At 36.4% G+C, this 18,617-nt stretch overlaps 1 protein-coding gene across 2 annotated transcripts in view; it reads left to right on the plus strand.

Annotated features, from left to right (window-relative positions):
• Positions 1 to 18,617, plus strand: part of MIS18BP1 (MIS18 binding protein 1) — a 64,089-nt gene that overhangs the window by 19,868 nt on the left and 25,604 nt on the right. For both annotated transcript variants that reach the window (XM_068545725.1, XM_068545731.1), the window contains exons 7-9: positions 5,015 to 5,102; positions 6,647 to 6,804; positions 10,311 to 11,172. In XM_068545725.1, the coding sequence (XP_068401826.1) occupies positions 5,015 to 5,102; positions 6,647 to 6,804; positions 10,311 to 11,172 (1,108 nt within the window). The remainder of the gene's footprint in view (positions 1 to 5,014; positions 5,103 to 6,646; positions 6,805 to 10,310; positions 11,173 to 18,617) is intronic.

Here is an 18,617-nt window from a genome sequence, read left to right on the forward strand (position 1 = left end):
GCTCCCTAATCCATTCACTCTCCCATCGTCCTTGTTAACTATTTCATATTTTTACACATCTCCTACCTCCCTCTCTCATCGGGGGGTAGGGGAGCAAGAAGAGGACTTGAGCAATAGGAGCAATCAAAAGAAAACTTCTCGGGCTTCCCTGGTGGCGCAGTGGTGAAGAATCCGCCTGCCAATGCAGGGGACACGGGTTTGAGCCCTGGTCCGGGAAGATCCCACATGCTGCAGAGCAACTAAGCTTGTGCACCACAACTACTGAGCCTGCGCTCTAGAGCCCGCGAGCCACAACTACTGAGCCTGCGTGCCACAACTACTGAAGCCCGCGCGCCTAGAGCCTGTGCTCCGCAACAAGAGAAGCCACCACAGTGAGAAGCCCACTCACCACAATGAAGAGTAGCCCCCACTCGCCGCAACTAGAGAAAGCCCGTGCGCAGAAATGAAGACCCAAAGCAGCCAAAAATAAATAAATAAAAATAAATAAATCTAAAAAAAAAAAAAGAAAGAAAACTTCTCTGTCACATTTGCTCACTTGCTGTACCTGCTTTTATTGTGGACAAACTTTCCATGTTCCTGTCTGTGTCCACCTATTTATGCTTCAGCTCCTATCCTCTTTTACTCAAGGATATTACTCCAGTAATTCTCCCTTCTCCTATCAAAAAAAAAAAAGAAAAAAAACCAAAAAACCCTCTTTTGAGTAAGAAATCAGGTTTTTTAGAATGCATTTGTATTTAAGAGATCATCAACTTAAAATAATTATATATATATATACTATGTAATATATATATATATATATATACACATGCTATATATAAACCTCATGGTAACCACAAACCAAAAATCTGTAATAGATACACAAAAAAAGAGAAAGGAATCCAAATATAACACTAAAGATAGCCATCAAAAGAAGAAAGGAACAAAAAACTATAAACACAACCAGAAAAACTGCTAACACAACCAGAAAACAATTAACAAAATGGCAGTAACTACTTTAAATGTCACTTTAAGTGCAAATGGACTAAATGGTCCCAATCAAAAGACATAGAGTGGCTGAATGGATACAAACATAAGACCCATATATATGCTGCCTACAAGAGACTCACTTCAGATCTAAAGACACATGCAGATAGAAAGTAAGGGGATGGAAAAAGGTATTCCATGCAAATGGAAGTGAAAAGAAAGCCAAGTTAACGATACGTACATCAGACAAAACAGAATTCAAAACAAAGATTGTAACAACACAAAAAAGGACATTACATAATGGTAAAGGGAGCAATCCAAAAAAAAGATATAACAATTGTAAATATATATGCACCCAACATAGGAACACCTAAATACATAAAGAACAAAGCTAGAGGCACCACACTCCCTGACTTCAAACTATACTACTAGGCTACAGTAATCAAGACAGTATGATACTGGCACCAAAACAGCCACATAGATCAACTAAACAGGTTAGAGGCCCCAGAAATGAACCCATGCTTATTTGGTCAATTAATTTATGACAAAGGAGGTAAGAATATAATGGGGAAATGACAGCCTCTTCAATAAATGATGCTGGGAAAACTGGATAGTTACATGCAAATGAATCAAACTAGACTACTTTCTCATACCATGTACAAAAATAAACCCAAAATGGATTAAAGACTTAAATGTCAGATCTGAAACCATATAACTCCTAGAAGAAAACATAGGCAGTAAACTTGTTGACATATGCCTTAGTATTTTTCTGGATCTGTCTCCTCAGGCAAGGGCAACAAAAGCAAAAAATAAACAAATGGGACTACATCAAACTGAAAAACTTCCATATAGCAAAAGAAACTGTCAACAAAATAAGGCAACCTACTGAATAGGAGGAGATATTTGCAAACTATATTACTGATAAGGGATTAATACGCAAAGTATACAAAGAACTCATACAGCTCAACATCACAAAAAGAAACAACCCTATTAAAAAATGGGCAGAGAATAAATATTTTCCCAAAAAAGACATACAGACGGCCAACAGATATGAAAAGATGCTTAACATCACTAATCATCAGGGAAATGCTAATCAAAACCATAATGTGATATCACCTCATGCCTGTGAGAATGGCTATTATCCAAAAGAAAAGAAATAACATGCGTTGATGAGGATGTGGAGAAAAGGGAACCCTTATGCAGTGTTGGTGGGAAAGTAAATTGCTTACAGCCACTAGGAAAAACAGTATGGGAGTTCCTCAAAAAATTAAAAAGTAGAACTACCATATGATCCAGCAATCCAGTTCCGGGTATTTTTCAAAAGAAAACAAAAGAGCTAGTTGAAAAGACAAATGCACCCCTATGTTCATTGCAGCATTATTTACAATAGCCAAGATACAGGAACAGCTTAAGTGTCCATAGATGGATGAGTGGATAAAGAAGATGTGGTGGGACTTCCCTGGTGGCGCAGTGGCTAAGAATCCGCCTGCCAGTGCAGGTGACACAGGTTCGAGCCCTGGTCCGGGAAGATCCCACATGCTGCGGAGCGACTAAGCCTGTGCACCACGACTACTGAGCCTATGCCCTAGAGCCTGTGAGCCACAACTGCTGAGCCCACATGCCACAATTACTGAAGCCCACGTGCCTAGAGCCCGTGCTCTGCAACAAGAGAAGCCACCGCAATGAAAAGCCCACCTGCCACAACAAAGAGTAGCCCCTGCTCGCCGCAACTAGAGAAAGCCCATGTGCAGCAATGAAGACCCAATGCAGCCAAAAATAAATAAATAAATAAGTTTATTAAAAAAAAAAGATGTGGTGTATATATATATATATATGTATATGTATATATGTATATATATACACACACACAAAAGAATATTGTTCAGCCATAAAGAATGAAATCTTGCTATTGTGACAACATGGCTGGACCTAGAAGGTATTAAATTTTAAGTGAAATAAATCAGAGAAAGACAAATAACATATGATTTCACTTGTATGTGTAATCTAAAAAATAAAACAAATGAACAAAGCGAAACAGAAACAGACTCATAGATAAAGAGAACAGATGCTTACCAGAAGGGAGGGAGGTCAGGGAATGAGTGAAATAGGTAAGGGAGGTTGAAAGATACAAACTTCCAGTTACAAAATGAGTCACAGTGATGAAATGTACAGCATGGGGAAAGTACATGTAATCACAGTATTCTAATAGGTTCTGCAGTGAACAATATTCACATTGTTATAGTGATGCAAACAATCTTTGATATAATTAAAATTATTGTAAAAAATGTGGGGAGAGGGTGAGGAAGGAGAGGTACAGATGCTAAATCTTCATCTCTTATAACATTTATAAATTTTAAAATTGCTTTTTTCTTTTTATTGTACCTATATGAGATGCTAGATGTTAACTAAACCTATTGTGGTAATCATTTGACAATATATGTAAATCAAACCATCATACCGTACACCTTAAGTTTATACTGTAACGTATGTCAATTATTTCTCAATAAAACTGGGAGGGGGGCCCTCATTTAACCACACTTCTTTCAGCCACTGTTGCTCTCATTTACAGCAAAACAGCTCAGACGATTTGTTATACTTAGATCTAATTCCTCTTGAATTCTTTCTCATTTTTTCTTGAATTCTCTTTAATCACGCATTATTCCTCAGTTCTTCACCGAAACAGCCCTTATCAAAGTCACTGGTGGCCCCCACATTGCTAAATCCAGTGTACACTTGACACAGTTAATCACACCTACCTTCTTGAAACACTTTCTTTACTTGGCTTCTGGAATACCATATTTTCATGCTGCCTCATTCCCTGTTCCATCTTAGTTTCTTTGCTTATTTTTCTCTTTCTTCTTTGCCTCTAAATGATGGGATAGACTACGGCTCTTTCTATACTCAGTGCTGTGCTGATTTCTTTTAGGCTTAAATTTCATTCAGATTTTGACAAATGCCAAATTTTATCTGTAACAAAGAATATTCCCTGAGCCACTCAACTCATTTTCTGTCTGCTTATTTGACATCTCCACTAGGATGTCTACAGGTGTCTCAGAGTTAATATGTCTAAAACCTGGTCTTCTCCCTTACTCTATAGGCTACAGTCTTCCCCTCTTTCCATGGTTCCAGTGGCTAGCCAGACTCCTAGGAGACACACTTAAATCCTCAGTTTCTCTCACCCTCACATCTAGTACGTCAGTACATCCTACTGGCATTATCTCCATGATGTATCCAGAACCCAGGCCTCTGCTGCACTGCTGTGATCTGGACTTTCCTCATCTTTTGTCTGAATCATTGCTGTAACCTCCTAACTGGTGTCATTGTTTCTCCCTATGTACTTCCACAGATTGTTCTCAAAATAGCAGCTAATTCAGTCCTGTTAAAGTAAGTCAAATTCTGTGACTCCTCCACTCAGAATTTTTCTATAGCTTCCCATCTCACCCAAAGTAAAACACTCGGTTTATAAAATGACCCCAAGGCTTTATAATCTCCCCCAACTACCTCTGTTACCTATCTGAGTAGACTCTCCTCACTCCACTTCAACTACACTGATTTCTTTGTCGTTCTACAAACAAGCCAGGCACATTCTTGCCTCATACCCTTTCACTTTGTTCCCTCTGCTTCCACTGCTTTAACCCTATATTGCCACATTGCTCACTCCTTCATGTCCTTCAGGGCTTTACTCAAATGATGCTATTTCTGTGAGAATGTCTCTGTCCTTTTTTGAAAAGCTGCCTGCCCCCTTTCTTCTCCCCTAGAATGAACACACTGCTATCCCTATTCCCCTTAACTGCATAATTTTCTCCATAGCATCGATGGCCACCTAACAAACGAGATGTTTTACTTATTGGTTTGCTTTCTGTTTAGAAGCCAGTTTTCATGAAGGCAGGGATTTTTATTTGTTTTGTCAACTGCTGAATCCTCAGTATCTATGACAGTGCCTGGCACATAGTAAGCAATAAGTATATATTTTTAAATTATTTAATGAATTAATGACATCACTTTAAAATCTAGACTTTCAGGTAATTTTTGTTTGTTTATCATTAAATAGGTTACCCAAATTATCTCATAAGGAAATTTATGTTTGGATTTCCAGAAAAATGGAAAGAGTACATTGATAATTTTTTAGAACAGTTAAGGTAAAGTACCTTTTAACTTTTTAAAAAACAACTTTATTGATGTATAATTTACATTTGATAAACTATCTATTTTAGGAATAAAATTTGATGAGCTTTTACAAATGTATATACACATGTAACCAATGTAAAGTGGTTTTAATTTGTATTTTTGGAAATGCCAGTTTTGAAGCTGTCTTTGATCTTAGACTTTCAGAAGGCAGTAACACTTTACTAGAACTTCTGTCATATGGAATAAATCTAAAAGGAAAATAAAACCTTTGATGTATTTCAAGGAGTCATCCACAATCATTTACCCTTTAAGAGGCATGTAGCTGTTAAACATGAGTCTGAAGTTCTTGACCTTTTTTTTTTTTAAGAATTTTATTTTATTTGGCCGCGCCACATGGCGTGTGGGATTTTAGTTCCCTGACCAGGGATTGAACCCATGTACCCTGCATTGGAGCATGGAGCCATAACCGCTGGACCTCCAGGGAAGTCTGGTCCTTTTTTAATTCATTCATTCTCTCAGTAGTTACTAAGTGTCATTTGCTTAGCAGACACTGTATCAGCCTTGGGAAAACAAAGAAGAATTTGATTAATTTTTTTTTTTTAAAACTTGGTTTATTATTTTTTTTTCTTTGTACTCTTTTTCTTTTATTTTTGGCTGCGCTGGGTCTTCGTTGCTGCGCGCGGGCTTTCTCTAGTTGCAGGGAGCGGGGGCTACTCTTCGTTGAGGTGCACGGGCTTCTCATTGTGGTGGCTTCTCTAGTTGCGGAGCACAGGCTCTAGGCACGTGGGCTTCAGGAGTTGCAGCACGCGGGCTCAGTAGTTGCGGCATGCGGGCCCTAGAGTGTATGGGCTTCAGTAGTTGTGGCCCGCAGGCTCAGTAGTTGCAGCTTGCGGGCTCAGTAGTTGTGGTGCATGGACTTAGTTGCTCCGCAGCATGTGGGAACTTCCCAGACCAGGGATCGAACCTGTGTCCCTTGCCTTGGCAGGTGGATTCTTAACCATTGGACCACCAGGGAAGTCTGAATTTGATTAATTCTTGCCCTTAAAAACTCATAGGGGATAGGTTGTGTAAGTTGACTAATCATGTCACAATGTAATAAGGTATAACGGGCTGGCAGTTTTTTTCTGTAAAGGGGCAGATAGTATTTTCTTGGGTATGCTGCCTCTATCACAACTACTCGACTCTGCCTTTGTAGTGGAAAAGCAACATAGATAGTACTGAAAAGAATGAATGTGGCTGTGTTTCAATAAACTTTACAAGAAGAGACAACTGGCAGAATTTGTCCTGTAATTTTCTTACAATATCAGCTTAAGTGGGAAATGCAAGAACATAGATAAGAAGAACTTAAGAGGTCATTAAGATGTTATACTTAAGTTGTTTGTGGGAGGAAAAGGGTAGAAGCCATGAAAGCTTAAATAATGCAAGATTAAAGGTAATCTGCTGGGGAAAAAAGCTTTATCTGAGGGAGTTTCATTTATTTATTTATGGGTTTAGTTTTTTGCTTTTGTTTTTTGAGAACCAATATTAGAGGAAAAATACTATACTTGTTTTCTAGGTCTTGTGAAAAGAAAGAAGGAAAGGCCAGACAAAAACAGAAAACTGAAAGAGTTGTTCCTGACATTCGAAAATCAATGAAAAATGATGCAGGGGAAAAAAAAACAGATGTCCTCCAAAGAGCCACTGCCACTTATGACCTTGATTGCGATCATTTGGGTATGTTTGCTCTTTTCTTCTCTGTTGGTATAGTGGTAAATTTTTACCTGAGCTCCACACTGTTTAATTGTTTAAATTTAGTACTGAGTTCTTGACTTATACTGCCCTAAAATTCCTGGGTTTTTTTCACTGCTTAAGAGGAGAAACTGCAATGTAGACTGCCTGTAGTCAGCATTCAGCTTACTTCATTAAATTATACCTTTTAATTAATCAGAATACCAAGAACACTGATCAACATAACAATGAAAAATGATTGTTCTTTCAGTTTTCTAGACGCAAGGTATTTAGGCTGCCAGCTTACCTCAGACCTATATTACAGATACCTATATTTTTGTACTAAATATTATTCCTGTTAATAGACAAAACCAGTTTGCTTTCATGGAGGTAATGGCATGTTTTTTGAATGACCGTTGCTATGAAGGTAGCTGGCAGAACTGTTCTGTGTCAACTCTACCAAAACTATAATCTGCCTCACATCCACCTGACCCCAAGCTGAAAAAAAATATTTACAGTCCTTTCTAGATAATATAATGAGTAAAATTCCTAGACTCTTGTATAAATTTATGCCAATTCTACCTTGATCTTACAATGAAGAGTTTTACAGAACTTCAAGAGTTCAGGACTGCTTCTGCCAAAAACATAGCACCATACTGGATATAAATATACCTGTATGTCACTCCCCACCCCACCATACCCTATTTCCCTGTCCCCCACCCCCATTGAAACTATGCTCATCCTTTGTAGTACAGGGAAAGGAATAAATATGTGGATGACTGCTTGCATACAGCTGGCAAAAATTCATTCCTTAACTGTTGCTCCAGTTCCTTCTCAATCCTTCATTTTATCAAAAGTCATCCTGTTTCTCGCAAATTAGGCATACTGCTTGTTGTCATTGCTAGACCTCTTCAGTATTCTGGAGTCCTGGGGCTACAGCACCTGCTATATACTTTTTTACTCCGAAATTTAAAAGATCCCTAAAAGTATATCTAACTTTGAATTATTTATTCGTCTTCTTTAGTCTTAGGTCTTATCATCTCCCTACCCCCACTCCTTCCTTTCACTTATAGTGCTGTTTTTCAGGAATTTGAGTCAAATTGTGAATATTATTGGTAAAGTATTTGAGAATACAAATGTAAAAGACTAAAGTTTGGTAATTTACATGCCAGCTGTGTCCATAGGAAAATCATTCAACAAACATTTTTAAAGCATCTTCCATGAACCTTGATCTATGTTAGCTGTTAGGAACTTAGAGATGAATAAAACGAGATGCTTCTCCTTGAGAAGCTCAGTTTAGGGGAAGATATTACTGTATTCTGTTTTGGATGTATCATTTTTCCAGTGTGATTCATTAGATCATTGTTTTATGAAACTATTAAGACAGTGAGTGTCTTCTTGTCACATACATTATTTTGAGTGGTGGTATTTGATGCTGTTATTGTTTGTATTATTATCATTATCATTACACTTTCCATGGGAAAACCACTGAAATATAAAAAAAAACACATCTAACATTAAACAACTGAGGTTATGCAAAAGTGCCAACCAATGATAATTTAAGATGATATAATTGTGTGTGTGTATTTTAATGATTTACGTAAAGTTTTGTTTCGTATATTTAATGCTATAATCTATATATTATAGTATTGCTCTTAAAGTACTTTATTTATCTCTGTTATTATACTTAACAGTATATTGTAAATGATTATAATATCAGCCTTCCTCACCATACTGTAATAATCTCAAGAGCAAGGAGGACCATCCATTGTGCATCTTCAAGTACAGACTTCTATGAACTTAATACCATAATTTGGTTTTTTGTAAGTGTGGATTTTCAGAGTAATTTCATTGAAATCCTGCCTACCAGAATTTAAAGAACCTTTTCTCTACACATTAGCAAGTTTAAAATTTCATATTGAGTTAAATCCATCAGCTTAATAGCATTTTTTTCTATCTTATTCTAGGTGAAAAGAAATGAAAGTGAGGAACATTTATAAGTGTTTAAAGAAGTAGAGAGGAAACAATACTAACACTACTAGCTTCATACAGCTTAGGTTGAAGTATCCAGAATGGTCTGAATCTTTATTCAAATTATTTAATAAAATAAATAAAAATATTCGAATAAAAAGGTTTTGTTCAAAATTAGAAAGTTCAAAATTTTCACATTTCTAATTGAACATTTGAATCATGTTTATATGAGGAATTAGAAGAAAACTCTTCCTTCATAATATGAAGATACATGATTCCATTGAGAAATCATGCAGAAACTTTCTTGATAACTTTTGTCTAGTGCCACTTCTCCATGAACTATAATTTAGAGGCTTCTTTATTCCCCAGCATTCAGTAGTACCCATCAGTCTTTCATTTTGTCATTCATCTTGTAAAATGGCACATAATATGTGTAGGTTGTTGGAGTACTTCACTATGATGATTGGTGTGATGGTTTACGATTTGTATATATTTATAATTGTATAATTTAAAGTTAGAAATTAAATTAGTTTGGCTTCTGGTTTCCTAAGTTTCAAATTGGAGAGTTTCTCTCATTTTAATTTGCTTTCTTTAACCAGTGACACAGTATAATAAAGATTCCCAAGTTCTGCTTTGGTTGTTAGCCCATGATGCTTCATGGAGTTTTGGGGGATTCAGCAAAAATGTATCTCTGTGACCACCGCTGGGGATGCGTATGGGGCCATGCAGATGGAGTTCCATGTTTTCCTAACTCTCCTTAACTAGGATAGCTTCTGTTCCATATATTACATACCTAGTAAGGTTTTAGCAACCCTAGTGGTTTTCCTTATGTCTTCTTAATATTTTACTTCCAAATTTAACAAATATTTAGCATCTGCTATATATGTGAAAGACTGTACTAACTCCAGCAAAAAAAAAAAAAAAAAAAAATCAAAAATGAAGACGAAATTCTTACCATTAAGAATTTTTTTCAGTTGAAAGATAAGTATGTTAATTATAATGCAGGGCACATTGTCAAACATGATATTATTTGAAAGTATTCTGGAAATTTGAAGGAGAGCTTGCATTCAGTTGAGGGAATCAAGACAAAATTTGTGGATAGGTGGGTTAGAAAACAGAAATAAAGCAGGTTATGGAACAGTTTATTGAAGCAGGTGGTAAGTGAAGGAAACTTTCCAAGTAGAGTGAATGACATTAATGAAAGTTGAGAAGCAGTGGATTAACAGACATAGAATATCATTCAGATTTGGGTACAGTGAGTGATTAGAACTATATTGAAGACCAAGCAGAGGAACTGTGTACACTAAGTAGACTGTGAGATGTCACGGACAGATTGGTATAAAAATTAGTATATGTTTACAATTGAAGGGGCAGTGATCTGAACAGACCAGTGCTTCAGGAAGATTAATTTGGCAGTAGTGTTTAAAATGGAGTTTGTGGGGAAAGAAACAGTATATTTTATTTGTGAAAATATTTTTTCTATGTTCTGTTTGTAGCTAATTTGAAATTTTGATCTTTGGTTTTGTCTTATGAAATTAAAGAGAGAACTGAAGAATCCAAAGTATCCGTTGATATTCTAACATCAAGGGAACAGTTTTTCTCAGACGAAGAAAGAAAATATATGGCTGTTAATCAGAAGAAACCTTATATTTTAGTAACACCACTCAAATCTAAAAAAATTATAGAGCAAAAGTGCATGAATTATAATCTATCCTTTGGCACCATTAAAGCAGTAACAGATTTTGCAGTGCGAAAGCATCAAAAAGAAAGTAAATCAAACTTAAGTGAACCTACAAGTCCAATCAGCAAGCCCACAAAGACTTTAGAAAGTACATTTGAGTATAGTGTGGGTCATAAAAGTAAAAACAAGGAAGATTGTAGTGAATGTGATTTACTCACTGTCAACCAGAAAATAAAAATACCTAGTCCTAAAAAGGAACAAACAGTCACCTCTGACTTTAAGAAAAATACAAGGTTATCAAAATTGAAGAAAACTGAAAATCAAATAACTGTGTCATTTTACAAGCATCAGTCCTCATCAGATTTGTCTAATGAAGAGAGTGAAAAAGGAAAGGAATTTAGAAGGAAAGCTGGGGTTAAGAAAACCAGAGCAAGAAATACCGAAGAAATAGTGGTTCACTTGAGAAAAAGCACAAGAAAAACAAGGACAATCCCAGTGATGTCTGAATCTGAAACTGAGGAGAGTGAAAATGAACTTCATATGAAACAGAAGAAAGCTAGATGTTCTGCTAAAGAAAATCTTCAGAAATCTGATATTAGCAATGAGCTTCCAGTTATTGAGACAATGGGATCTGGCAAGACGAACAGGTCTTCCTTAGCATATTTACCTGGTTTAATTCAGGATGAGGAATGGAATAAGAAAGAATTACAGAAACTTCATTGGTAAGTAGTTAGATTTGACTCTGAAATATCTAGAGTGGCCACAAAACAGTTTACAACATAAAAACTTCAATAACGGGCTGATTTAATGACTTCTATTTGTTAATATGGAAGATGTCATCCAGAAACACATGGAGAGAAATTAAAATTTATATAAAGAGTAGAGGGAGAGTACAGATAACTTCTAACTAGGTTCTTTGTGGCCATCTATAGCCTACATGTGAGGAAAGTGAAAGTGACCCTGTTTTCTTTTCATTCCCATTTAATATTTCAAGACAGTCCCCTCCCCCTCCCTCCTAAAAAAGGGTAACTGTGAGGGGACAGATGTGTTCATTAATTTGATTGTGGTAATCGTTTCACAATGTATATGTATGTCAAATGATCACATGTACACTTTAAATATATACAGTTTTTTTGGTCAATTATACCTCAGTAAAGCAGGGGGTAAACCATTTGAACACAGACAAATGCAGCTCTCTCACTTAGCTTCACATTTTAAGGAATATTTTATAAGTAAATTTACTATTATAAAACCTTAAATTTGAATCCAAATTTGTAGATTATTTAATACAGTCTTTTCCCCCTCATTTATAGAAGAGAAATTAGTCTCAAAAATTCAGTGATTTGTCCAAGGTTTCTTAATTAGTGCTGCTTGATAAATCAGGTATGATGAGAATTGGATTTAGCTACATAGACTTGAAAAGCAGTTTCAGTAGTGTGGTAGTTAGTATTGGAAGCCAGATCATAGTTGAGAGATGAAGAGTGAATGAGACAGTAAAGACAGCCTAGATGGACAACACAAGAAATTTGGCAATGATAGGGAACAGAAGAATGCATAGTCATAGAAGACTGTGAAGATAAGGGAACATGTATGTTTAGTTGCTTGCTTGCTTGTTTGTAAGGTGACTCATGCCAGGGTATAATGGTATGTTCTTGGAAATGATCTAGTAGAAAGAAAGGAAGATATGATTGATAAAAGAGGGAAGGATAACAAAGAAACATGCCACGTTCAGTGTTCCATTCTCTTGTGTACCCCCAGCTTTATAACATTTGGAATTCATTTTCAAATCTACCTTCTCTTCCTAAGGCATCTTTGTGCCACTGTACTCTTCCTTTCTCGATTTCCTAAATTTTCCTTCTCTATCTTATTTTCAGGCAGAGAAGGTTTTCTTATTCTTCAGACTTATTGGTTTTGGCTGCTTGCTTTCTAGCAATAGTGTATTCCTCAGTGATCTTTTCATTCCAAAGTTCTACTTTTCCTTTTTGCACAGGGACTCCCAAATCTGTTCCTCTGGTCCTGAATTCTTGTACTTAGGTTTGTATTTCCCTTTGCCTGCTGGACATCTCTACATAAATCTCACCTACAGCTAACTTAATATGTCAAAAACCAAACTTATTTTCCCCTGCCTGTCCACTTTGCCTGACATTCCTGTTTCTGAATATGTAATTCTTCTAGTCAACTAGGTTTAAACTCTTTATTATTATTGATTTTTAATCTAATTTTTTAAATCTAATTTTTTAAAAATTAAGAAACTACCAGCTATACTTAGGCAATATTGTGGGTTCAATTCTGGACTACTGAAATAAGGCGAATATCTCAACAACGAAAGTCACATTAATTTTTTGGTTTCCTGGTGCATATGAAAATTATGTTTATACTATACTGTAGTCTCTTAATTGTGCAATAGCATTATGTCAAAAAAACCAGTGTATACACCTTAGTTAAAAAAATAATTTATTGCTTAAAAATGCTAATCATTTGAGCCCTTCAGCAAGTTGTAATCCTTTTGCTGTTGGAGGGTCTTGCCTTGATATTGATAGCATTTTACCCACAGTAGAACTTCTTTCAAAATTGGAGTCAATCCTCTCAAACCCTGCTGCTGCTTTATCAACTAAGTTTATGTAATATTCTAAATCCTTTGTTGTCATTTCAATAGTCTTCACAGCATCTTCACCAGGAGTAGATTTCATCTCATGAAATCACTTTCTTTGCTCATCCATAAGAAGCAGTTCCTCATAAGTTCAAGTTTTATCATGAGATTGTAGCAATTCAGCCACCTCTTTAGGCTCCACTTCTAATTGTAGTTCTCTTGCTGTTTCCACTACATCTGCAGTGACTTCCTCCACTGAAGTCTTTAACTCCTCCAAGTCATTCATGAGGGTTGGAATCAAATTCTTCCAAACTCCTGTGAATGTTGATATTTTAATAGACCTCTTCCCATGAATCACGAATATTCTTAATGGCATCTTAATGGTGAATCCTTTCCAGAAGGTTTTCAATTTACTTTGCTCTGATCCATCAGAGGAATCACTATCTATGGCAGCTCTAGCCTTAGGAAATATATTTCTTAAATAATAAGACTTGAAAATCAAAATTGCTCCTTGATTCATAAGCTGCAGAATGGATGTTATGTTAGCAGGCTGAAAACAACATAAATCTTTTACATCTCCATCAGAGCCCTTGGGTGACCAGGTACACTGTAAATGAGCAGTAATATCTTGAAAGGAATCTTTTTTTCTGAACAGTAGTTCTCCACAGTGGGCTTAAAATAATTCAGTAAACCTTGTTGTAAATAGATGTGCTGACCTCCAGGCTTTGTTGTTCCATTTATAGAGCACAGGTAGAGAAGATTTAGCATAATCTACTTAAGGACCCTAGAATTTTCAGAATGGTAAATAAATATTGGCTTCAACTTCAAGTCCCCTGCTACATGAGCCTGTATCAAGAGAGTCAGCCTGTCCTTTGAAGCCAGCCATTGACTTTTCCTCCTTAGCTATAAAAGTCATAGATGGCATCTTCTTCCAATAGAAGACTGTTTTGTCTGCATTGAAAATCTGTTGTGTAGTGTAGCCACCTTCATTGATGATCTTAGCTAGAGCTTCTGGATAACTTGCTGCAGCTTCTACATTAGCATTTGCTGCTTTGTCCTTTTATGTTATGGAGACACTTCTTTCATTGAACCTCATGAGCCAACCTCTGCTAGCTTCAAACTTTTCATCTGCAGCTTCCTCACCTCTCTCACCCTTCATAGAATTAAAGAAAGTTAGGACCTTGCTCTAGATTAGACTTTGGCTTAAAAGAATCTTGTGACTGGTTTGATCTTCTATCCAGATCGCTAAACTTTCTCCATATCAGCAATAAGGCTATTTGTTATCAGTTGTGTGTTCACTAGAGTAGCACTTTTAATTTCCTTCGAGCACTTTTTCCTTTGCATTCACAACTTTGCTAACTGTTTGGCACAAGAGGCCTAGCTTTCAGCCTGTGTCAGCTCTTGACATGCCTTCCTCACTAAGCTTAATCGTTTCTAGCTTTTGATTTAAAGTGAGAGACTTGCAACTCTTCCTTTCACTTGAACATTTAGAGGCCATTGTAGGCTTATTAATTGGCGTAATTTCAGTATTCTTGCGTCCTCAGGGAATAAGGAGGCTCAAGGAGAGAGAGAGACGGGAATGGCTGGTCAGTGGAGCAGTCAGAACACACACAACATTTATCAATTAAATTCACTGTCTTATATTCGCGCAGTTCATGGCACCCCAAACAATACAAGAGTAGCATCACAGATCACATAACAAATATAATAATAATGAAAAAGTTTGAAATATTGTGAGAATTACCAATGAAGTGAGCAAATGCTGTTGGAAATATGGCACCAATAGACTTGCTCGACACAGGGTTGCCACAAACCTTCAGTTTGTAAAAAACACAGTAAAGCAATAAAGGCAATAAAATGAGATATGCCTGTGCAGCCTTTTTCTTAACACTACTCTTTTTTTCAGACCTTTAATGCCTTTTGCCTGAACTGTGGAAGTAGCCTTGTGTTTGTACTTTGTTCTCTTCATCTGAGTAATCTGTTTTATACAACTCCAGATTAGTCTTAATGTATAGTTGTGGTTCTGACACATCAAAAACCTTCACTTGCATTCTTGCTCAAATTCAAATTATATAAAGATTTCTTCTGCCTTGCATTGAGAGTAATAGTTGACCTCAGTTATCCTTTCCAGCTGTATCCCCCATTATTTCCTTTAATAAAGGTTGTCAACCTTTGCTGTATGTTCAGATGATGCAAGGAGATTTTTAAATGCCTGGACTGCAGAAATGCCAGTTCCCAGTAAGATGAGTAAGCATACTCCGCTCTGTTTCTTCTATGCAGCTGTAACACCTGGACAGAATGCTTGGAACAGCTTTTTGTTGACTCAGGAAGATAAATAACAGGTTGATTGGGGGAGACTAGAATTTTAAGAACCACCAGACTGGAAGTGAATTTCCAGTTTTTCCTCTAGATATTCCCCCAAACTAAACTCAAGGCCACCTAAAACCAGGAAGGGGGCATTGAGGCAAGACAAAGAGAGCTCAAAGAGAAGCCCTTCAGTTCTGGCTTGAACAGGAAGGGGGATTACTAACACTCAGAAACAGTAGAAGAAATCTCTCAGTTGTTTCTTTTTCTTTTCTCCTTTCTCTTATAACCCAGTACCCATACAATCCAGCAGGGGCAAGCATCACAGCATCAGTTGGGGCCCACACATACCTGAAACTCTGAAAGTACGGAACCTTCCTCTCCAGTTCAAGTAGACGTCTCAAAAGGGTGGGGCAAACCATTTTGCAGTTTTCTCTTTCTGTCCTCTGCTTGGCGCTGGAGAAAGATACAATTGTATAAAATGTGCAGCAGAGCTGGGTAACTAAAACCCCAGGTTTCTGCCAGAGAATCAAAAATGGGAACCCTAGGGAACCAAAGATTGTAGAGAGGGAGGACCTAGGGAAAGCAACTCTATAAAGTTGTTTATGAACTTTTAGGCTCACCCTTGAGTTGCCCATTTGTGGATCTGATCCTAAACAGCATACCCAAGACTTTGAGAACTGAACTAAATGGTAGACCACCACGCAGTTTCCAGGCCAGCCACCCAGTGTCCAACATGCAGTATATCCTAATAGCACTGCAAAGCTTTAAAAATGGAACTGACACTGAAACTGCAACCACAGAAGACTGACTGGAATTTATAGCTCAGGTTACAGCCAGGTTGGTTGCCTGCTACAACAAAATATTAATATTCTCTATAAAATATATATAAGACCCAGAGTTTTGTCATTCAGAATGCCTAGGAAATAACCCAAAATTACTTAGCATACAAAGAACCAGGACAATTTCAACTCTTATGGAAAAAATAATCAACAGATGCGAATGCTGGGATGACACAGATGTTGGAATTATCTGACAAGATTCTGAAGCAGGTATATAAAAATGCTTCAGGAACTAAAAGCAAACATTCTTGAACAGAAATTTATAATGTCTCAGTAAGAAATAGAAAATGTAAATAAGGATCAAATGGAAATTTTAGAACTGAAAAATAAGATAATCAAAATTAAAAACTCATTGGATAGGCTCAATAGCAGAATGAGATGAGATGAGAGAGGAAAGAGGCAGTCAGTATCAGGAATGGAGGAATAGGAAGACAGATGGCAACTCTGGGTAAATACAGTAGACTTCTCTTGAGTTCTTATAAATGTTTAGCGGTTTAAGGCAAATATTGCATTGCATGATGGAGTTCTTCAGTATTTATAAATGTGATACAGAAGACAAATGAGGAAGAGGCTTATATGATGGTAAGATTTTACTTGAAGCAGTAAGATACTGATTCTAAGTTGACTGTTCAGTATGTATATAGTAAACCCCAGAGCAGCCACTAAAAAACTACACAGATATCTTCAAACATATAATAGATAAATTAAAATACTAAAAAAGGCAGAAAAAGGAAATAGAAAACAGGAGGAAGAAAGAAAAACAATTACATTAATTATTTTAATAATCTAAATGCACCATTTAAAAGACAGATTGTTAGAATGAATTTAAAAACATGATCCCACTGTGTTGTATAAAGGAAACTCACTTCAAATAGGACATAGGGAAGTTAAAAGTGAAAGGATAGGTACATACCATGCAAACTCAATAGATAACTGGAGTGGCTATACTAATACTAATCAAAGATTTCAGTATGAAGAAAATATCGAGGATAAAGAAGGACATTACAAAACGATAGAAGTGCCATTTCACCAGGAAGACTTAACAATCCTAAATGTGTATGCACCTGAGAACAAAACCTCAAAATACATGAATCAAAATCTGACAACTAAAAGGAAAGTACTGAACTGAAAAGAGTCAAATCCACAATTATAGTTGGAGACTTCAGTGTTCTTCTCTTGGTAATTGATGGCAGTGGTAGACAGATAATTAGTAAGGGTATACAAGAACTGAACAACACCATCAACCAAATGTGCTAGCTGACATTTTGGAATAGTGTACCCAACAGGGAAAAAACACATTATTTCTAAGGATAGGTGGATCATTCACTAAGAAAGAACATTTACTAGGTCATAAAACAAATCTTAATGAATTGACTATAACTGAAGTTATATAAAGGGTGTTCTCTGGCCATAATTGAATTAAACTACAAGTCAGTAAAAATAAAACAAAACAAAAAATTCCAAGTGGTTGAAAAATAACACACCTATAAATAATCCATGGGTCAAAGAGGAAGTTTCAAGGGAAAATATTCTGAACTGAACAACAAAGAAAATATATCAAAATTTGCAGTGTGAGCCCAGAAGTTCATAAACAACGTTACAGTTTGGTTTTACGTAGCTCATTTCTCTGCCTGATTTTCATGATACTTTCTTCATAAATGAAATTGTGGTATGATCTTATAGTGAATGGACTACTGAGTAATAAAAAGGAAGAACTATTGATACTTGTAACCACCTGAATGAATTTCAGAGGTATTATGCTGAGTGAAAAATGCTAGCCCAAAAGGTTACATACTATATGATTCCAATTATATTATGTTCTGGAGAAGACAAAACTAAAAAGAAAGAAAATGGATCAGGGATTTCCAGTGGTTATAGTGGTGGACCACAGAGGGGTAGCACTGGGAGTTTTTTTCGGTCTGATGGAACTGTTCCATCTGTTCTGTTATATATCTGTTAAGATTCATAGACCCATACCCAAAAAGACAATTTTACTTAAAATGTTTAAAAAGTGCCTAGACTGCATACTATTAAAATATTCAGGTATGGCAGGTTTGGGTTTGGGTTATGCTTCTCTAGTTTTTTACAGCTTTGACCTGCAGCCATTTCTTTGAAATTTACTGTACTATAAATATGAACTATTTATCATTCCCTAACCATATGTAGTTCTTCCTTGTCTTCATTTCTTTGCCAATATTGTGGCCTCATTTTCACCTGTTATATTTTTATCCATCCTTCAAATTTTATCTCACATGTCACCTCCTCCCTGTAACATTTCCTTGTTATCACCTATTCGTACTTTCCACTCAGTTAGATGTAATGCCTCTTTCTTACAAACAACATAAAGCAATTCTAATGCTGACTTCAAAGCAAAATAATCACATGAGGAGCTTTTGGAAAATGCAAAGGATTGCTGCCCCAGACCTACTGT

This window comes from Eschrichtius robustus, chromosome 1 (genome assembly GCF_028021215.1).
Source record: "Eschrichtius robustus isolate mEscRob2 chromosome 1, mEscRob2.pri, whole genome shotgun sequence".
Classification (NCBI taxonomy): Eukaryota; Metazoa; Chordata; class Mammalia; order Artiodactyla; family Eschrichtiidae; genus Eschrichtius; species Eschrichtius robustus.